Raw genomic sequence first — 21,708 nt, 5'->3', positions numbered from 1 at the left:
AATCCCAAGCATAGGACACTGACAGGACCAGGTTCTGTCCATACTCTGCCCAGTGACTGGGGACAGTGAAGTGGCAAGTTTGGCTTGCTTGCATGCCTGTTACCCCACTTGGGCCCACTCGTTAGGGGTATAGTGCTGGATGAGTGCTCTGCCTGGAGTGGAGGCTCAGAATACATTTACCAAATTCTACTATCTCAGCCCTAGGTGATTATTCTGAGTGCTAGGTTGTGGACTCTTCCCAAACCTCCTTGGTGTTCATGGGTCTGTATGGGATCCTCTGAGCCTGGTGTGACAGCTTTACCCCTCCCCTAAGGGTATTGGGGGGGGGGTTGTAGCAGTCCTAGCACCTGCTCCACAAAGCTGCCAAAGGCATGACTCTAGCTTGCACTTATGGATGTGGACAGAATGCTGAAACCAAGGGAAGGGAAAATAGCACACATGGAGGGGCGATGGGAACAGAAAGCAGGCAACACAGTCAGATAACCGAGGCTGGGAGAATGTGATGGCCCATTCCTGTCACCCCAGAGTAGCGATGGTTGGGGCCATGGGAAGCTTGACTCTAGATGAGAGCTAAGCAAAGACCCTGTCTCAAAACAAAACAAAACAAAACAAAAGGTTCTGGGGGCGTGGTCAGAGGTGGAGCCCCTGTCGGGGAGGAGCCACTGCATAAAAATCCCCCCCCCCCCCCCCCCCGTGAAGGGCTTTAGGGCGTGGCTCAACAATGAGTTCTGCCTTAGCAGGTGGAAAGGTCTGGGTTCTATTCCTAACCCGCTGGCAAGGAAGGAGAGAGACAGGAGGAGCCAGCCTGCTAGGAATTGGGCCAAGCGGGAAGCTGAGGCTGTTGGCCTGGGGCCCCACCTCACTTCCTGTTTTTCTTCCCTCTGTAAGATCTCCCTAAGATTCTGCTTGAACCTACAGCTCTGGTGGTCCCAGTTGGGCCTAACACCTTGGACAGTCCTAAGCCCTTTCCAAGGTTGGCCACGTCCCCTGGGAACCTGGGGTTGGGGGTAAGCTTAGGACCACCTTTCCTGACTGTCCTGGCCATGTCTATCCTTCACTCGGGCTAGACCAACCCCTCACCTGGCCAGCCAAGCCTAGTCTGTAAAGACAGAGGAAACAGAGGGTATCACACGGGCTTCCTGCAGGCATCCCTTGCCAAAGAGCCAGTGACATCCTCCTGGGGCAGAGGCTGAGCCAGTAGGGGAAGTCAGGCCTTCCTGTCACCCCAGCTCCCAACCCCCACGCTGGGAGGCCTCTGAGAGTCCCACACCGCTGGGAGCCTAGCTTGTAAACAGGCGGCTGGAGGGAGAGACTTGACAGCAGGTTGGCAGCTTGCCTGGGCACGGCAGGGCAGGGTTGAGTGAGCAGCTCCCAGTCCCTGCCTGGTGCCTATAGGGTGAACATCCCCTTCCTGTTCCTACTGGCTGCCCTTTTGAGATAAAAGTGTGGTAAAAGGCGGCTCCCTCTGAGCAGCCATGTAGACTCCAGGTGGCCATTTGCAAGTTGGAAGACGTACTTGGCTGTCAGACTCACAGAACTTTTTGCACAGGGTGTGTGCAGTGCAGGGGCCACACATCCCAGTTCTGAAGGTTTAGCCTCGTGACTGGTAAGGACTCCAGGAAGAAGTAACCCGTGTCAAGTACAGCTTCCTATCCCGTGAGCTTCCCCTGTTTCCCTATTTCTAACAGGGCTCCTGGAGGCAGTCTCAGGACAGGTCTGGATTAGGGCACAGAACTCACACCTTAACGAGGGCTTTGTAATTTGGCTTTTCTTCCCAGCATTTGAACTAAGTTGCAGGAAACAAAATAGATTAGAGCTATTTGCTGCCATCAGTGTGAACGGCTGACCCAGGTGGGCCACGCTTGAATGTGGGTGTCATGTTTTATTTGAATTGTTAGCCTGAGATAGGATCTGGCTAGGTAGCCCCAAACTACAGAGACATGCTGGCCCCCGTGGACACACACACACATGCTACAGCTAGCCACAGGTAGAAGCTATTTCTCTTACATGTGTCCCAGGAATGGGCTCAGGCTATAATTGGTGGCAAACTCCTTTAACAGCTGAGTAGAGACCCTTGTTTGAGTCTGCCAGGAATTGATCCCTGACTGCCTTGAGCTGAAGTTCTATCCCCTGCCCAAATCTGTCCAGGTAATGAACCTTGTACAGGCATGACAATCTGAATTAGAGACAAACATTTCTGCCAATGCAATCACTAATGACGACAATGAGGCTCGGGAGTCAGACAGATGACTCATAAGTTAAGCCAAACTGTTACTCTTACAGAGAACCCAGGGTACAGCCCAGCACCCACATCAGGCATCGTGTAATTTCACCTCTCTTCTGACTTTCCAGGCACCTGTATGCATAAGGCACACACACTCACACGGACGAGGACCTGTGTGAGTGCACACAAACACACAAAGAGCTGCTTGAGGTTCATGAGGCTCCAGCCTCAGTAGAGGGTGGTGGTAAAAACTTGTAGACAAACTACCCTGAAGAGGGAAAACAACCTCTTTGTGCACGGAAGCAGCCGAGGCAGCAGGCACAACGCGGTCTGACTGTATCCGAACCTGAATCGGGGATCCTAGCCCCTTCTTGTCCCAGCTATCCCCACCGAGGGCTGCAAAGGACCCAAGAGGTTCAAGAAGGGTTCATCACGGATTGCAGAGCTGGAGCACAGGACAAGGGCATCAGTATTCAGTAAAATTAGGGCTGGCTTGCCCTCCTTCGGCAGCTGAACGCGGCACCCGGCTCAAGGACAGGGAGCAGAACCTGCAGCGCGCAAGCCAGCGGGCCAACTGTGACACAGGAGAAGGCGGCCTCACGGCCCAAACTGAAGCCTTCAGTACCCTTCTGCGCAGGCGCAGGCGACTCCGGAGGCTGGTCACCAGCCTCTCCACACAGTCCTCTCCCACCCCCCAGCCAGGTCACGCGGCTGCAGTCGAGTATCTTTTCACGCTCCGCCCCCACCGTGGGAGTGCGCAGGCGCGCTTGAAGCTTCGCGCCCCACTTCCCTCGGAATCTCCCCTTCCCCCTGCCAGCTCGAAGTGCGCAGCCGTGTTTGGAGTCGCCAACACGGTCGCTGCGCAGCTCCACTCCGCTCCCCGCTAAGCTCCGCCCCTTAAACGGGAGCGCGCAGCCGTATTCTGCATTCCCCGGCGTGCTCTTCTCGCTGCGGCCTTCGACGCTCCTGGAAGCTCCGCCTCCTCTGTTCCCTGAGAAAGGCGGAGACTGGTGCGGAGGGGCGGGGTAACTTCGGGACCGCGCCTATAAAGGTGGCCGCGCCGGCCGCGCGCGCGGCTCCTCTCGGCGGCAGCGGCCCAGTGGAGGGGTCCGTGGTGGCGGTGGTGGCGGCGGTGGCGGCGGCGGCGGCGGCGACGGCGGCGGCGGCGGCGGCGGCAGCAGCAGCGGTGGCTGTGGCGGCGCTGTTCCCCGCGCAGTCCTCGGAGCGGGGTCCGGGCTGTGCTAGGTGAGGTGACGGCGCTGCGACCCCGGCCGGTGTCCGACCCCGGTGAGCGCGGCGCCAAGGGCGACATTCTCCGAGGGAGGAAGGAAGCCCGAGTCAGGCGCGGGAGCTCCGCCGAGCCCCGGCCGCCTCCGCCCGGCCGAGCGCCTCTCTCAGCCTCGGTCCTTTGTCTCCTCCGCCCGCAGGGTCGCCTCCCAAGCCGCCCCCCGGGCCCCGCGTCCCCTCCCCCGCTGGTGGGGCCCGGACTGAAGATGGTGCAGAAGAGAACAGCCGAACTTCAGGGCTTCCACCGTTCGTTCAAGGTGAGGGGTCCTGTCCGGGGGTCCCATTGCAGTGACGGGTGCGACGGATAAGCAGAGCCTACTCGGGAGGCTGGTGCAGGGCTTGGGAGGGGTGCTTGCATTGGACTTTTGTGCTGGAGGTGGTGGGGGTCAGCAGGCCGCAGCCCTGTCCCCATCCTCCTAGTAGCTCTCTCTTCTAGGACCCTCAACCCCCACCCCCAGGCTTGTGATTGGTGGCTCTGTGTCCCTTGCAGTTAGCCCGATCACAGTCGTCTGTTTCTGTGTGTGATCCTAGGCAAATCGAGTGTTTCTGTTCCTTGCAACTTCCAGGCCTGTCTTGTGCTGGTTGGGAGAGTCAGTAAGCTGCAGCCTTGCTTCTAGCTGCCTACTAACTCTTCATGAACTGCCCCAGGCTCCCCTGTGATCTGTGGCTGTGTCCCTAGCAGTTTCTCAGCCCGGGCTTTCCTACCTCTGTATGTGGTCTCTGATGGACTTTACATTTGTTTCCTGCAGTGTGTGCTTGTTGCAGGCTACAACCTGTCCCCGGCTGCCTAGTAGCTCTTTCTTTCAGGACCCACTCCCACCACTGATTGGTGGCTCTATGTCCCTCGCCATCAGCCTGATCTCAGTCTTGTGCTCCCCACCCACTTTCTGTATGTGATCCCACACTTTCTGTGTCCCCCAGGTTGGCCTTGTTCTGGATGAAAGCACGTCAGCAGGTCCTAGCTCTCTCTTTTGTGAGCTCCCCTAGGTTGGCTTGTGGTCAGTGGCTGGATGTTCCTTGCAGTCTCTCAGCCCCGTCTCCCCTACTTCTGTGTATATAGTTCCAGGGAAACCCTGTATCTGTCCACTGTAGTCTCAAGCTGGCCTGTGCGGTTGGTTGGGATCAGAGGGGATGAAGCCTTGTTGGGGAAACCCTTTGGCACATGGGTATGCTTTGCCCCACTGCAACCTCCACACTTGGTGGTGGCCTGTGGAGACCTTCCCTCAAGACACCCCAGGCCCAAAGTGTTATTTCTTATCAGAACAGGAAGTTTCTGTAGTGTTATTAATGGTGGCTGATTGAGTCTTACCTTAGATGAGTATATCTGGGGGTGGTGAAGGTGGGCAGGGTGCTAGGCAGAGCCCCCTACTTGGGGCCTGGCCTAAAGGACGCAGTGATGTCAGCCTGCCCACCCCACCCAGAAGGCTGGATTATGTAATGGCTTCCTGGGGCAGGGACCTGTTGCCCTGTAGAGAAGGCAAGAGTGTGTATGTGTGTGCCTGCACCCCTGTGGGAGGGGCATGCAGATAGGGAAGAATTCCCAGGCCTGTCCAGCCAGTGCCCCTGGCCAACTGCCCCACCCCTGCCTCAAATGCCTGTTATCCTTGGCCAGCTTGATTTGGGGCTGAGCAGGAACGAGAGATGGACCCAAGAATGTCACCTACAGTGGGTTTTTTTTTTTTGCCCTCCTGGGGCTTTGCTTGAGCCTAGAGGGTCAGCAAGGCTGCCAAAGCAAACCCTGGCTTTCTAGATGGTTCGAGCCGCCTCCTGCCAGGCCTGCTGACTCAAGGCCCTCAGCCAGACCCAGGGGAGGCTGGCTGGACCAGACTGGACTGCCCACACAGCACTTGGGACTGCAAGCTGCCCTCTGCGTGGCCACTGTGGGGCTCTGCACTGAGCTGGGACTGTGGGGAGCTGGCTGTTAGGCAGCCTTGTAGGTGGCCAGGGACTGGTACCTCAACTCCCTCCTGGGACCCCACCCTATGAGGCTGCTTCTGGAAGCCAGGCTACTGCTGCTCAGGTAGCCTCAGTCTGCAGCTAGTCAGATAGCACACACACCCGCCAGGCCGCCTGCTTTATTACCTGGGTTTCTGGTTTTCTTTCTGGAGTTTTAAGAGGTACTGGTGATGGAGTCTGGGGCCTCATGCCTGCCAGACAGGTGCTCTATGAACTCAGCTAGAGCCCAGCCCTGTTTTCCTGTCTTTAATGTGCAAGCTGGAAGACTGTAAGCTAGCGCTTGGGGATCTCCCTGAAAGGTGTGCTCCAGCCAGCCAATCCCTGTGCTAGGTTCTGGCTGTCCCATGTGTCCCAGTCTTCAGCTAGGGGGACAGTGACTATAATGTCAGAGGTTCTACTGGACCCCTGTCACCCTTGTAAGGTTCCCAGAGCTGGGGACAGCCCTTCCCTGTCTCTCATGACAGTATACTTAGAGGAAGGTCACCAGGCTGTGGTCATGGAGCAGGTGCCCTGGCTAGCCTTTGGTCTCAAACCTGGTTTACCTCCCCTTCTGTAGCTCACCAATCCCCCACCTTGTGTGGTGCAGGTTGATGCCCGGGCCTTGCAGGCAGCGAGTTTTATCAGAGCACTGGGGTTGTGTGCCCTGTTCCCCATGACCTGCTAGTGTGCCCCTTTTGTGCCAGTCTCCTAGTGGCGATTCTCTGTTCTGGGAGCAGAACAGCTTATAAGGTGTACCAATGTTGCTCTCTGGCTGTGTGCTGCTGGTCTCCAGGTATCTGGCCCCTTCTGCTGTAGCCCCTTGGGGTCTCCCTAGGGTTCTGTCGAGAGACTTTTCTCCCAGATAACCCTCTTGTCAGCCCCTCCCACTGTGGATATTAAGAAAGGGGTGATTTAAACCACGTTCCCCACACCCACCTGCAGCCCATGCCTTGTTCTCTGGGTAGGTTATTCCCTCTAAAGCTAGAGTTTGCCTCAGTCTCCCAGCTTGCGCACTACACCGAGGTGCCAGCAGCAGCCATCATGAGGACGTGTTTTGTTTCAGCATGCTCCTGTTCAAACCAGGTTTCTCTGGCCTTTAGCTCCCACCTCTCCTGAGCAGTCTTAAGGTCTTCCACATATCTGGCAGCTAGGTCCTTTGGTGTCTTACTTGAACTATAAGTATGAATTTGAACCCTGGCTGCCCAGAGAAGGACCTTTAGACATTGCAGGTTATGGACTGGGCATAGCCCTGTACACTCATACCATTGGGTGCCTTGTCTGTGAGCCCCTTACCAGTGGCTACGTGTACCAAATTGGTGGCCCCTGGAGTAGGCAGTCCTCCAGAGATAGAGGCTTTGGATACACAGAGCAAATTGAAAGGGTCCCTGCCCCTGACCTCCAGAGCCTTTCCACAGTCAGGTACCGCATTTACATTCCCTGAGAGGTTGCAACATAGGGAGGAGAAATGGTGTTCTCCCTTGCTACAGGGAAACTGAGGCCCAAAAGCCAAGGGTGTGGCCCTGAGATAACCTAGGAGGCTGTGGGAAAACAAGCTGGCAGCCCTGCCCCAGGCTCTCCTGCCAATGTCCCCACCTTTGATCCCACGCCTGTCCCTTAGGCCAGCCCTCAGTCAGCTGGCTGGACAAGCGTTCCCATGCTACCCATGAACAGATGAGGTGGGCCATGTGGTTTAGACTTCCTGTCAGTCAGCCCCAGGCTGGAGAGAAAGGTCACGTTCCCCAGTCAGGAGACAGGATCCCTTGGTGTGGTGGGCATGACTGGGTCGTTCTCTGTGGGGTGTCTCTGGCCTCCTCCTACCCCATACTAGTAACAGAAGCAGGTGACAGCCACATGGCCCACTGTCTCCTAGTAAAACCCCTGAGTCGGTATTCTATGGACTCCAAGGGACTCTGCCTCCCTTCCACAGTTCTGTGCCACTGAGGCTCTGAGACACTCCTGTGATGCCTCCGTGCTGGGTGAGGAGCAGCCGTAGCCTGCTGCAGCCTGTGTGCCTGTAGGGCGGCCAGCTGCTCTTGGTCTCAGCACTGTGACGGGGTGATCATTTATACAGGTTGCTGCACATTTGGGGCATTCTGGCAGAACCACCCTGAACATGTTCCCCTTCAACAGGGGCAGAATCCTTTCGAGTTGGCCTTCTCCTTAGACCTCGCCCAGCACAGGGACTCTGACTTCAGCCCACAGTGTGAAGCCCGACCTGGTGAGCCCCCAGGAGGTGGACAGGACATGGGGTCTCTGGGGAAGTAGGCTAAGGCAGACTACATACCATCTGGGTCTCTCTTCTCTACAGACATGCCTTCCAGCCAGCCCATTGACATCCCAGATGCCAAGAAGAGAGGCCGGAAAAAGAAGCGCTGTCGGGCTACTGACAGCTTCTCAGGCAGGTTCGAAGGTGAGCTGCAGAGAGCTGCCAGCTCCTCTGGGGAAGGGACGCTGGGCTATAGTCCCTTACCTCTCCACTCGCATTCCAGATGTCTATCAGCTGCAGGAGGATGTGCTGGGGGAAGGTGCTCACGCTCGTGTGCAGACCTGTGTCAATCTCATCACCAACCAGGAATATGCTGTCAAGGTAAGCTGGGGTCTGCCCCCAGAGGCCAGTGGCCTTTGAGTCCTCAGATGACAGCCTCAGAAAACCAGTGTCTAAAAATGGCCCTAAGACTTGTGACTGGCCACCTTGGGAATCCAGGTCAGACCTAGAGTCATAGAAAGGCACAATGACAGCTGGCCCTTGATCACTCCATGTTCTGGAGGCTAGCAAGCCCTAGCGTGGCTATCAAGAACTGGAAACTTATGTCAGAGACCATGCTGGCCCACCTGTCCCTAAGGCTGGGCCTCTGCCTCTAAGGGTGACTGGCCTAACTAAGGCTTACAAACCGATGCAGGTCCCCAAGAGAATCCTGTGTGCCTTTGCCACTCCTGTATATACCTAGAGCCTTGCCAGGCCCTGATGTAGCCTCCTGACCCTGTAGGGCCAACCAGTCACCCTCATGACCAGGGAAGCCTGGTGCCTGTCAGGGTGAGGCTGCCGCTCTGGATAGTGGCTTCCGCGTCTGAGGGTAACAGGGAGAAGCAAAAGGAAGAGTCATTTGGAAGTTAGGGTGTCGGAGCAGTGGTCCCTGTCCCTACAGGGCAGCATTGTCAGAAGGATGGTAACCTGAGCTGTGTTAGCTACATGTGGCTTCCCACTGCTGTGAGCCAGAGTGATGGGTTGCAGGGAACTGGGGGGGGGGGGGGGGGTCCTGGTATTATCCTCAGTGGTCATTGACACCTGGGGCAGTGAGAGATGATGACAGCAGCACAGGAGAGTGAGGGTGGAGGCTGGGGTGACTGGAGGACATTAAAACCACCCAATGGCATAGATCCCAGAGGGAACCCCAGGGAAGGCCATTCTCTGCCAGGAGGGATAGCGGTTTCTATGGAGCTGTCCCCAGCCTCTACAAGGGTGGGGGTGAAGTATATTAGTTTGATCTACAGTGTTTGTGCCACCCTCCACATCTGGCTCTTAGTGATGGAAGACTCCTTGGTGGAACGGGTGTTTATTACAAGATAGGCAGGACAGGATCCTGGCAGTGGGAACCTGCCCCTTCCACCTGCTGAGTTAGGGGCAGTCAGAGTGTCCACCTGGGAAGGGAGAGCCAGGGGTCCTGGAACTCCTCTGAGAGCAAAGGTTCTACAGGAACAGTGCTTTCTGGGCCTTCTATGTACTGGGTGCAGTGGAGCTGCTTCCTGAAGTTTGAGACCACTGGTCTAAGCCAAACCTAGGCCCATGGTGCCAGGTGCCCAGTCTGGACTGGAAAAGAGAAGGCAGATCATGATGTGGTATGGGCTGGGCCAGCATCCAGGTGGCAGAGTGCCACCTTGTTGCATGGGTCATGTGAGAGCTGAGACTGCTTGGCCCTGCCTTGCTGGGGTAAAGGCAGCAGCTACCTAGCAGAGGGGACTCCTGGGTCAGGGTGGAGAACTGGCTGCTTCCTCTCTCTTCGCCTGAGCTACCCTGACCGTGCTAACACTGCAGTCTGACTTCTAGCAATTTCCAGGCCCAGGGCTGCAGTGTTCACACAGGGTCCAGGTGGCATGTGGGGGGCTTGCTGACACCTTGCAGGTGGCATCTGGGCAGCTTCTGCAGGTGCCGTGTCCCTCCCTACATTGTAGATCATTGAGAAGCAGCTGGGCCACATCCGCAGCAGGGTGTTCCGGGAGGTGGAGATGCTGTACCAGTGCCAGGGACATAGGTAAGGTGGCCTGCCTAGGCTCTCTGGCCAGAGCCCATCACTTCAGCAGGCCACGGACTGCGTTCTGCCAGGACAACAGGCTTTCTATTGGCCTCATGGCTCCATGAGGGAGGGTGTCACCTCCCAGGCTGGGCAGCAGGTGCTGAGGGCCTCAGGGTGACTCAGTTTATTTTCCCCCTTCTCCCAACTCAGGAATGTTCTAGAACTGATTGAGTTCTTTGAGGAGGAGGACCGTTTCTACCTGGTGTTTGAGAAGATGCGTGGCGGTAGGTACTGGTCAGGGAGGACTTGGGGTGGGAGCTGCAGACCAACAGGAAGTGCCATCCAAGGGCCCCAGCTTTGATGCGGGCACTGGGGCTGTGTACCTTCCTGTCCCAATGGCCACGGCCCAGTATTGGACCCAAGGAAGCCCTGGGGCATCCCTGATGGACTGAGGCAGGGCTAGGAGCTGGCTGGTCTGTGGAGGTGACCTAGCTCTCCCTGGCCTGCACAGGATCCATCCTAAGCCACATCCATAGAAGGCGCCACTTTAACGAGCTGGAGGCCAGCGTGGTAGTACAGGACGTGGCCAGTGCCCTGGACTTCCTGCATAACAAAGGTGTGGCAGGGACTGTGGGGTAGGCGTCCCCCAGGCCTGGTTGCTTTAGAGGTACCCACCCCTAACCTCCCTGTTCCACCTCACTAGGCATCGCCCACAGGGACCTAAAGCCAGAGAACATCCTATGTGAGCACCCCAACCAGGTGAGGCTGCCTGACCAGCACCCCACTCGGGCCCTGCCACTGCCTTCCCCTGCCAGGCATCAGTGAGTGGAACGTGTGCAGGCCGGGTTCCCACACTGCCCGTCCCATCCCCAGGTCTCGCCAGTGAAGATCTGCGACTTCGACCTTGGCAGTGGTATCAAACTCAATGGAGACTGCTCCCCCATCTCCACACCAGAGCTGCTCACCCCGGTGAGGGCAGTAAAGGCGGGGCAGGCAGACACTGGGCTCAGGTGCCAGGCGAGCTCTGCAGCTTTCCCCTGCCAGCTTGGCCTTCCGCTTAGCAACAGCTGCTGGTTGGCTGGGCGGGGCTGGGGGGTGTAGTCAGCTCGTGTCACCTGCTGGTCTGGGGATGCATCGGTAGCCTTTGATTGGCTGGAGCTGGCATCCCTTCTGACTTGTGCCTGCCCTGCCCCACAGTGTGGGTCAGCTGAGTACATGGCCCCAGAGGTGGTGGAGGCCTTCAGTGAAGAGGCCAGCATCTACGACAAGCGCTGCGACCTGTGGAGCCTGGGCGTCATCCTCTACATCCTGCTTAGTGGCTACCCGCCCTTCGTGGGCCACTGTGGCAGCGACTGTGGCTGGGACCGTGGGGAGGCCTGTCCTGCCTGCCAGGTATGCCCTGCCTGAGTCCCCTCCCCACCTTTCACTAGGCCTTGTTTCTGAGCTCCCTGGGATGAGAAGTGGGGTGCTAAACCAAGGGACCCCCAGGCTCATTTGTTTTTCTTTCAATGAGTGTTCTGCCTGCATGTATGAACATGCACCGTATGAGAGCCCGTTGCCTGCTGAGGCCAGAAGTGGGCATTAGGTACCCAGGGAGTGGAGTTAGGAATATGGGCGGCCATGTGGGTGCTAAGAATGAAACCGTGGTCCTCTGTCGCCTGTGTGACTGTCTCCATTGTCCCCACACTCTGCCCTGTGCATATCACCTCCCCACCACCCTCCTTAGGCATCTAGATTGGGCCAGATCTGTTTTGGGATGACTCTTTCCCACCTCCACTCCTAGAACATGCTGTTTGAGAGCATCCAGGAGGGCAAGTATGAGTTCCCTGACAAGGACTGGTCCCACATCTCCTTTGCTGCCAAAGACCTCATCTCCAAGCTGCTGGTCCGAGATGCCAAGCAGAGGCTGAGTGCTGCCCAAGTCCTGCAGCATCCCTGGGTGCAGGGGGTAAGCCTTGGGGGTCTAAGGAGGAATGCAGGGGTCACCCATACACTCCATCCCAACTCTTGCTGGGCACGGGGTTTCAGAGAAAGCATACAAGAAGGGTCTAGCATTGTGGCTGGGAGTAGTTCCCAATGGGGCTTGTGAACCCCCTCCCTGCCCAGCTGAGAACTCAGCCTTCCCTGAATGGCTCCCACCCCTTCTGGGGACAGTCTGCAGGGGGCATACAGACTGTGTGGGTGGGATCTGTTTATTATGAACACTTAGGCTGGCATTGGCCAGGCCCCTCACGTGCTATCTTACGACTTCTTACAGTGTGCCCCAGAGAACACCCTACCGACACCCTTGGTTCTGCAGAGGTGAGGCCTGGGACCTTAGGAAATGAATGTGTTTGGGCTTTTATTTTCCTGGGCTGCTAGAGCTCCTAAGCCACAGCCCTGCAGTTTCCCAGCAGGTACTTAGCACTGAGTCCCTGGGCCTAAGTGGGGACCAGGCTCCTGAGCACTGTGATGTAGGAGGTGACCCAACAGCACCAGTTTGGTGTCTCAGCTCCTGGAAGGGCTTACAGTTGGGGTGGGCACCTCTGGAGGGCTTCAGAGAAAGATACACTCTTGTGACAGTAATCCATCCTATCCCCAGGAACAGCTGTGCCAAAGACCTCACGTCCTTTGCGGCTGAGGCCATCGCCATGAACCGGCAGCTGGCCCAGTGTGAGGAGGACGCTGGGCAGGACCAGCCTGTGGTCATCCGAGCTACCTCACGCTGCCTGCAGCTGTCCCCACCCTCCCAGTCCAAGCTGGCCCAGCGGCGCCAGAGGGCTAGCCTGTCGGCCACCCCTGTGGTCCTTGTGGGGGATCGCGCATGACCCCCACTAGCTCCTTGTACATATGCCCCTGCCCCGCGGGGCCTGAAGGCTAGGGACCTGGACACCCCACCCCTTGCCATTCCAGGTGCCAGCTCAGCTGGGTCCTCTGGGGGTGTAGGGGTCTGTTAGGGGGTGTCTCCTTTTCTCCCTGTCCTTCCCCTGCCCTGCCCACTTGGCTTTGTTTTGTTTGTTTTTCTTTGCCGCTATTGAAAGCAAGTGCCCGGAGGAGGGCGGAGGGCTCAGGCCGCCCAGCCTGCACCCCACGATGCTCACCTGCCAACTGTGAAGGTCCTGCCACCTGCGCCCCCACCTCCACTCCAGCCACTCTGCTGTCTTCCAGGGTTGGGGATCCCGCAGGGTCAGCACCCCACACCTCTCCCAGCCCTCAGTGTTGTCAGGGACAGGCCCTCCTGGTGAGCACAGTGGTGGTTGCATCTCCTCACCAGAGCACCCTTGGGTCTGGGGTAGGGCAGGGCTCCCTGTCTTGGATAGAGACCTCTGGGGAGCAGGTGGATGGGGACAGTGCACTTGATTGACCCCGAGTCCCCATCATCCACCTGCAGTGTCCCTTGGAGGGTTGACAATCAGAAACCCCTCCCAGGCTGCTTAGCTCCTTGCCCTGGGACAGACCTACTGCTCCCAACCCCACTTCCCAGGGGCAGAGCTGGAAGGGGACCCTGCACCCAGCTAGCTCCACCACAGCAGGAGAGGTGCTGGACCAGGCTTTCATCAGCAAACATGGGGCTCCCACATGTCTCCCCACCCAGGGCACCTGAGTGCCCCTTCTCAGGGCTCAGCCTGACCACGGCCACGTCCTGCCCCTGGGGTTCCTAAGCTCTCCTAGCTGCTTCTGTTAGCCAGAGCTGAGGCCATACCCAGGGCTCTCACCTTCCTGTTGCCCCCAGAGGGCAGCAGCTCAGGCGTGCCTGCTTTCAGGAAAGGGAGGCTGGGAAGGGATGTGGTGGCCCTGCGGTGCCCAGACCTAACTGCCCGAGGCCTGTAGACTGTTCTAGCCGAACTACTATGCAATACGAGTTCCCATTTTCTCCATGGCCCTGCTGGTCGGGGGCGGCTGCCAGGGGCCAGGCCACCCTGCCCTGCAACTGCTCAGGTGTCTACAGGGCAGCCCCTGGCCTCAAAAATCCTTGGTCAGGATTGTTTGTCGAGTTTAGTTTAGGCTTTTTTTTTTTTTTTAAAGAAATAATTTGACTTGCTTCCCTGTTCTTGAAGAGTACTTGAATGTCGGGGTCTGGTGGGTGGGGGCCTGGGACACCCACTGCCCAGCATCCTCCACCCTCCTCCCTAGTCTCATAGGATCGTCACAGTGGAGGTGACATGCCTTCTCCAGTCCTGCCCCACCTGCCTCTGTGGACACATTTCCAAAGAACCCCTGGGGGTGGGACCTCCTCCATCAGTATGACTCAGCTGTTGGCCACCTGAGGACTCGGCCCCCCTGCAGGTTCCTGAAGCAACCTGACTGGGCAGTGAGCAGCATTGACCCCCACTCACCCCCAAAACAGGGCTGTGATTTCCTTAGTCCTTCCAAGCCCGACCTGGAGGATGGGTCAGACCCCTTAACTGTGAATGAGACATGATCCTGGGCTGGCTTCGCCACAAACCATGCAGAAATCTAAAAGGCCTGTTGTAGAGTGGGGGACATGCAAGCACTTTTAACTCCATCGTACCAGGTGAACTGACCTCCGGACTCCTTTCCCACCAACTGTCAACGCCAGGATTTTGTATTCTGTTTTGTAAGGATTTAATAAAAGTCATTTAAAAATTTCTGTGCAGTGACAGCAGCAGAGGTCAGCTGCCCGCAGGTCCTGAGTCCTTGGTTCTTTGGACTCCTGCACACCCCTCTGGATGTGTCCCAGGGAGGTGACATCACCAGAGCGGAAACACAAGCCTAAAAGAAAAACAAGCATGGGGCAAGGCGGGGACCCAGAGGGGCGTGGCTTCGTTCGGAGGGGGGGGGTTGGGGGAGTGGGTCTGGGGGCGTGACACTTAGGGTGTGGCTGGATTCCGACTCTTCCGAAGCTCAGCCTGGCCTAAAACTTGTGTAAATGATGAGAACCTTAAATTTCTATTTCCCTTCTACTTCCAAAGTGCTGGGGTGAACAAGGTCCAAGATGACCAGCCTTGCCCCAGCATGCAGCTCTGGACCTACTTGTCACTAGACCCAGGTGGCAACTCTACTGCTCCGCCAGAGGCCTGTGGCCCTGAGCACCACTCCCGGATTCTCCAACACCAGGATTTCCCTGTCTCTCCCTAGTCAGACATAGAAGAGGGCGGGCTCCACCGGCTTCAAGAAAACCACAAAAATAAATTCTAGTGCAACCTCTCCTAGGACGAGCTGTTCCTGGCAGGCGGCAGAGGGCAGAGAGCGGTCACCGCCCGAGCTGCCCGGGCCTGCTGGGGCGTGGTGCCACCTGGGAGGGTTAGAGCTTGGCATGTGGCCCCTGAGCACAGCGAGATTGGGAGGGGCAGGGTCTTGGCACAAGCCCGCTCAGTGGATAGAGCTCTGCTCAGCAAGGCTGAAGCACTTAAAAAAAAAAAAAAAAAAAAAAAACAGAAGTGGGCCTCTAATTGGCTACGAAAATGACCACCTCAGTTTGATTTCCTGGCCTCCAGAAATCATCCGGTGACCTCCACACCCACATTCACTTTCAGCATTAAGTAAATGAAAATCATAAATGTTTTCTGCTGGGTGGTGGAAAGGGAAACAGGCCAGGCTGGTCTACAGTTAGACACTGTCTCAGAAAACAAATTAACACACATGGTGGCTCATGCCCAGCACTTGGGAGGCAGAGGCAGGCGGATTTCTGAGTTCTGGTCTACAGAGTGAGTTCCAGGACAGCCAGGACTACACAGAGTGACCCTGTCTCCAAAACAAAACAAAACAAAAACAATTTAACAACAACAACAAAAAAAAAAGGGTACATTGAGAAATTATTTGTGAGACTGAGGACTCTGAGTGGGGACCCCCAACACCCCTGTAGACTCAGGCGTGCTTGCCACACGTGCAGCATGCCAATGTTTCTAAGGCAGCTTGCAGATCAGCCAACCTGACACAGTATCAAATGACAAAGAGGTCCTGCCTGGAGCAAGGGGGAAGATAAGCAAGAACAACCAAGGTTGTTCTCTGATGTCCCCGGCACCTGCCTGAAATACACAAACATGTTCAAACGCCTGCACTGGTCAGTAAATAGATAAATGTCACATGACAGACCAAAGACACTCATAGTGCAATCAATGAGACAAACTGATATTTTAGGAGAGGTGACAAATGGTCATGACTGGCAACATGGTGTTCATGGAGGCCACCAGAGGAAGATTCTCCTGTGATGACTAAAACTGCTTCAGTGACAGAGGCTGTGGATGGAGATCAGAGTGGAAAGAGTAAGTAGGTAGTTAGGGAAGTGTTCTGGGGCTCAGAAAGGCTGAGGGCCCCAGGAAGAAAGTGGAGGGTGGAGTCTTGCAAGAAGAACTGAAAGGCAGGATGGTCTGTCGACAGTGCAAGTCACAGCCTGTAAATCACAAGCTTGTAGACCCAGTCTGCCTGCAGGCTTCAGGCAATGGGGGGTCATGGGAGTTAACAGCAGAGCTAATGAGCAGAGTATAATTAGTCTTCAGTCACCAAAAGGAAACTGGGGGCAGAAGGGACAGGAGTCTGGGGTTCTGGTGGTAATGAAGATCACAGGAGGGAGGGGTTCAGAGGCATCAGGCTGTAAGAGAGAAAGATAGATGGGAGAGAAGGCCCCCAGGGCTGCAGGTGGGGCTGCAGGGGCTTAAACAAAGGAACCAGGGGAAAGTAGATGCTGGAGACCAGTGGTGGTCACTCCTGACTCCATCTCTGAGGTACCCCCTAGTAAGCAAATATCCGGAGCTGGGGAGATAGTTCAACGGTTAGAGTACTGGCTACTCTTACAGAGGACCAAGGTTTTATTCTCAACACCCTCATGGTGGCACACAACCGTGTGTAAATCCAGGCTCGGGGGATCAGATGCCCTCGTCAGCCAAGTTGGGCACTGCACACAGACAAAAATGAAGGCAAAACATTTTAAAATTTTTAAATAGGATTGGAGGGGTGGCTCAGCAGTTAAGAGCAGTGGCTGCTCTTCCAGAGGTCCTGGGTTTAATTCCCAGCAACCACATGGTGGCTCGCAACCATCTGTAATGGGATCTAATGCCTGCTTCTGGTGTGTCTGAAGACAGCTACAGCACACACACACACAATTTTTTTTGTTGTTGTTGTTTTTTGTTTTTTCAAGACAGGGTTTCTCTGTGTAGCCCTGGCTGTCCTGGAACTCACTCTGTAGACCAGGCTGGCCTCGAACTCAGAAATCTGGCTGCCTCTGCCTCCCGAGTGCTGGGATTAAAGGCATGCGCCACCACGCCCAGCACACATAATCTTTTTAAAAATTTTAAACAAACAAGCAAAAGCCACTGGGCAGTGGTGGTGCACACCTTTAATCCCAGTACATAAGAGAGCTAGAGGAAAGGATATCTCTGTGAGGCCACACTGGACAGCTTGCCACAGGGACATGTCACCCAGCTCCAGGGCATCCACAGCCTCCTCCTGGCCTCCTCGTGTACATACGAATAAATAAGACATAAGTGTGCTTCTTAAAGGAGTCAGTGGAGAGTGCCTAGCAAGATGGCACAGTGGGCATTGGAGCTGACCCTGAGGCTCACATTCGGAGTTCAATTCTAGGGGTGTGGCTCAGCACCCAGCATGTGTGGCTCCACAAGTTGTCCTTTTATGTCATTGTCACATTTGTGTGTGGTCAGGAAGTGCTGCTTTAATCCCATATTTAAGAGGCAGAGGGGGCCTCTGAGTTCAAAGCTAGTCTGGTTTACAGAATGAGTTCCAGGGCAGGCAGGGCTATACTGAGAAACCCAGTCTTTATATAAATAAACAGATAGGCAGACAGGCAGACAGACAGACAGATATTTTCTTTTTTTTTTTTTTTTTTTTTTTTTTTTTAAGATTTATTTATTTATTATATGTAAGTACACTGTAGCTGTCTTCAGACACTCCAGAAGAGGGAGTCAGATCTTGTTACGGATGGTTGTGAGCCACCATGTGGTTGCTGGGATTTGAACTCTGGACCTTCGGAAGAGCAGTCGGGTGCTCTAACCCACTGAGCCATCTCACCAGCCCCAGACAGATATTTTCTAAAAAGAAAAATAAAGTCCCAGGCTGGCGTGATGGCTCAGTGGTTAAGAGCACTGACTGCTCTTCCAGAGGTCCTGAGTTCAATTCCCAGCAACCACATGGTGGCTCACAACCATCTGTAATGAGATCTGATGCCCTCTTCTGGTGTGTCTGAAGACAGCTACAGTGTACTTACATATAATAATAAATAAATAAATCAGAAAAAAAAAAAACCATGAAGAATCATGAAGACTACCTTAAAAAGAAAAGAAAAGAAGGAGAAAGAAAGAATCCCATGCCATGTCGCAACCAAACATTTCTAGGCACTGGCCCAGACCCCTCTCTTCTGGCAAGACAGAGGCTACTGGAGGGTCAGGAAGAGACATGAGTCTTCTTTTCAGTTCAAGCACCAATGCATGTCTCACTGAGGAGATTTCCTAGAGTCTCGGCCGTGCTTCTGGAATGTTCTGGAATATTCTAATGTCTGAGAGGCATGTGTGGGTGATCCAACTGGGCAATTCCCTGGCATGCAGAAGCTGGAGACCAGCAATAATATTTAACACCTGAGGGGCACAGATCACCTCAAGAACAACCAGCATAGCGTTCACATGGCACAAGGGGGCGCTGTAGCAGTTGGGGGAAGGGAGGAATCTAAAACAGAATGAGGCAGCTAAGGAAATGGGGGCCGGCAGCTCCAGCAGGGTCTCTCAGCTTGCATCCCTCAAGTCTCACCCTGGCCTTCCTGGTAACAGGCAGACATCACTATGCCTTGGCTGGAGAAAAAGTATTTTCTTTTCCAAAATCTTAATTTTAGTTGCTAGGCTCCTGGGGTTTAAGGTGACAACAGACAACACATGAGTTTGTAAGCTTTTGTTTGCAGTGTTAGAATATGCCGATGGCAGATGAAGACCTCACCTCTGAGCCATGGACTCACATCTCCCTTCGTGTCTTTCTATACTCTTTTTCACTTTATTGACTTTTTTAACATTATCGATTTTGAGCTGGGCAATGGAGGCACACGCCTTCAATCCCAGCACTTGGGAGGCAGAGGCAGGCAGATTTCTGAGTTCAAGGTCAGTCTGGTCTACAGAGTGAATTCCAGGACAGCCAGGGCTACACAGAGAAACCCTGTCTCAAAAAAACGAAATAACTAACTAACTAAATATTTTAAAAATATTGATTTTGAGCTAGAGAGATGGCTCAGCAGTGGCTGCTCTTCCAGAGCACCTGAGTTCAATTCCCAGCAACCACATGGTGGCTCTCAACCATCTGTAATGGGATCTGAGTCCCTCTGTGGTGTGTCTGAAGACAGCTACGATGTAAATAAGTAAAATCCTTAGAAAGAATTACTGATTTTTTCACTCCTTAATTTTATGTGCTTTGGTTGTTTGGCTTGGTGTCTGAGGAGGCCAGAGAAGAGTGGGGTCCCCTGGAGCTGGAGGAACAGGAGAGCCACCCATGGGTGCTTGGAGTTGAACCCAGGTTCTCTGCAAGAGCACCTGGGATCACACGATTTATTTATTTATTTATTTTGTTTTTTTGAGACAGGGTTTCTCTGTATAGTCCTGGCTGTCCTGGAACTCACTTTGTAGACCAGGCTGGCCTCAAATTCAGAAATCCTCCTGTCTCTGCCTCCCAAGTGCCGTCAGGCATGAATTTTTAAAAAGAAATGAAACAAGAATCTGGTACAGTGACAGTGCCTGTCAGTCCACCTGTGGGAGGTAGGACTAGGAGGATGTGGGTGTGGAGGTCATGTTGGCTGCATAGTGAATCCTTGGATTATTGGGGCTACCTGAGATTTTGGGGGGCTGGAGAGATGGCTCAGTGGTTAAGAACACCGACTGCTCTTCCAGAGGTCCTGAGTTCAAATCCCAGCAACCACATGGTGGCTCACAACCATCTGTAATGAGATCTGATGCCCTCTTCTGGTGTGTCTGAAGACAGCTACAGTGTACTTACATATAATAAATAAATAAATCTTTGGGCCAGAGTGAGCAAGGTCTGTGAGAGCAGGGCCTGAGTGAGAAGAAAAAAAATGATATAAGACTAATTGTTTTTCGGCCAGGTAGCGGTGGCACATACCTGTAATCCCAGCACTTGGGAGGCAGAAGCAGGCGGATTTCTGAGTTTGAGGTCAGCCTGGTCTACAGAGCGAGTTCCAGGACAGCCAGGACTGCACAGAGAAACCCTGTCTCGAAAACCAAAACCAAAACCAAAAGACTAATTGTTTTTCTAATTCTATTCTATCATGGATGTTTTGTTTTCTGTGTTAAATGAATGCATTAAAACGAATTCCACACTGATCGTGTAATTCTAACACAAAGAAGCTCTGCAGCTTCCGATCCGAATGCCTGCTCTGACTCTATACTGTCCTACTTGTAGAGTTGTACAGACTTCGTTCCGTCTGCTTAATTTTGGTATGTAAGGTTTTAATTTATTTGTAAGTATTTAAAATATATAATAAAGTTTATTTATAAAAAAGCAAAACTAAAACCCGGGAAAGCAGAGAGCACGTTGGTGTAGTGCTCCCTCTAGCGGCCATGAGTTGGGCTGATTACAGGATAGAAGAGAAGACTCTGGAATTCACAAACACCCTTTAAAGACGTTGGCAATGGCCTGGAGGAGGTGGTGGTCTTTAATTAAAGGCGTGCTGCCTGTAATCACAGCGCTAGGGAGGCAGAGGCAAGAGGATCTTTGAATTCCAGGCCAGCCTGGGCTACAGAGGTTGTTCAAGGACAGCCAGGGGGCTGTAAACCCTTGTCTCAAAAAAACAACGACGAAACAAACCAAAAAAAGTGGTGGGCAATGAAGCCTGAAATTCTGCCACATGGGAAAGTGAGAGGTTTGCTCTGAGCCTACAGAGAGACACCTTCTGTGAAAAGAGCAGAGGTATAATGATTCCTATTAGTGATGCACCTCAGGGGTGGAGCCCTGCCTAGAATCCCCCAATGAGGAGCGGATGTGGGGCATGGTCAGGGGTGGAGCTCTGGCTAGAATTTAGCTCTGCCTTGAGTTCCACACCCATCTCTTCCACAGATGATCAAAGTCTGCACCCTAAAAATAAGGAAGAAACACAAAGGTTCTTTAAAGGGAGGAGGAACGAGCATAAAAGGAATGTTCCGGGGTCACAGAATCAGGCTGCTGTTTGAAGTGGGCTAACGGCCTAGACATTTTCCTGCCCATGCATCCTGTGCTTTCTGTGGCCTATTACGTTTGTGTTTTTCTCTTTGAATACTGTCTTAAGAAGGTTACTTGTCCTAATGTCAGGTCTGTCTGTCCAATTGTTCAGTTTCAATCTGTGTTCACATATGGAGCATCTTGCCCGCCTCATGAAGTGGGGATTCTAGGTTTCCAAAGATGTCCCCCGGGATCGCAGGACCTCTGTGTGTGTGAGTGTGTGTGTGTGTGTGTGTGTGTGTGTGTGTGTGTGTGTGTTCATGCGCGTGCGTGTAACCCTCGCTGTCCTGGAGCTTGCTATGTAGACCAGGCTGACGTCATACTCACAGAGGTCTGCCTACGTCTCTGCCTGCAAGTGCTGGAACTAAAGGCATGTATCACCACACTCTGGGCAGAATTTACAAGCATGCATCTAATGCTGCCACCATGTGTGTACTAGGACATTCCGTTTACAATCCTTTCCTGTCCACTGCTAACTGGCTGTGAACCCCCTGACTGTCCCAGTGATCAAATCAGGCTTGTCATAAGCACTTCAAGAGCAAAGTCCCTAATGGCAGGTGTTTAAAGATGGCGGCCTAGGAGAGCTGCCTCAACTCCCAGCCTTTGGCTACAAATAACAGAAAAACAGAGCAGACTTGCCCAGAACAGTAAAGACATTTATTAGCTGTCAGGACAAAAGGCCCTGAGCTATTGCGGCTTGCAGGCAAGGCCTGATCCAGGCTGTTGAAATCTGTTTGGATGGTTTATCCTCGTGCTAGGATTCTTTCTTCACTTTTATTGGTCCCTCTGCTGAGCCTGTTTCCAGATGAGATTCGTGAGACTCAGGACTAAGCCAGTCAGTCCCTGTTAATTAACCTGTGGAAACAAAGCTTGCCCTCCTTCCTCTCT

General features: G+C 54.1%; 1 protein-coding gene across 3 annotated transcripts; it reads left to right on the top strand.

The window, feature by feature from the left end:
• Positions 1-3,298: 3,298 nt before the first annotated feature.
• On the top strand, positions 3,299-14,274 carry Mknk2 (MAP kinase-interacting serine/threonine kinase 2). Of its 3 annotated transcripts, none has more exons than NM_021462.4 (14): positions 3,299-3,511; positions 3,652-3,768; positions 7,577-7,664; positions 7,755-7,856; positions 7,936-8,033; positions 9,617-9,696; positions 9,889-9,962; positions 10,190-10,294; positions 10,382-10,437; positions 10,552-10,647; positions 10,876-11,070; positions 11,462-11,626; positions 11,936-11,979; positions 12,260-14,274. In NM_021462.4, the coding sequence occupies exons 2-14, from the start codon at positions 3,718-3,720 to the stop codon at positions 12,483-12,485; spliced, it is 1,380 nt and encodes a 459-aa protein (NP_067437.2). In that variant the 5' UTR covers positions 3,299-3,511; positions 3,652-3,717; the 3' UTR covers positions 12,486-14,274. The 3 variants fall into 3 exon arrangements, with proteins under 3 accessions (NP_067437.2, XP_006513379.1, XP_017169313.1); XM_006513316.2 differs by having other exon boundaries at positions 3,300-3,469; positions 12,260-14,269; XM_017313824.2 differs by having other exon boundaries at positions 3,370-3,511; positions 7,518-7,664; positions 12,260-14,269.
• Positions 14,275-21,708: the final 7,434 nt, after the last annotated feature.

Source organism: Mus musculus, chromosome 10, assembly GCF_000001635.26.
Source record: "Mus musculus strain C57BL/6J chromosome 10, GRCm38.p6 C57BL/6J".
In the NCBI taxonomy this organism is placed as follows: Eukaryota; Metazoa; Chordata; class Mammalia; order Rodentia; family Muridae; genus Mus; species Mus musculus.
The sequence above is the reverse complement of the archived record's forward strand: the minus strand, read 5'-3'. Positions and strand labels throughout refer to the sequence as shown.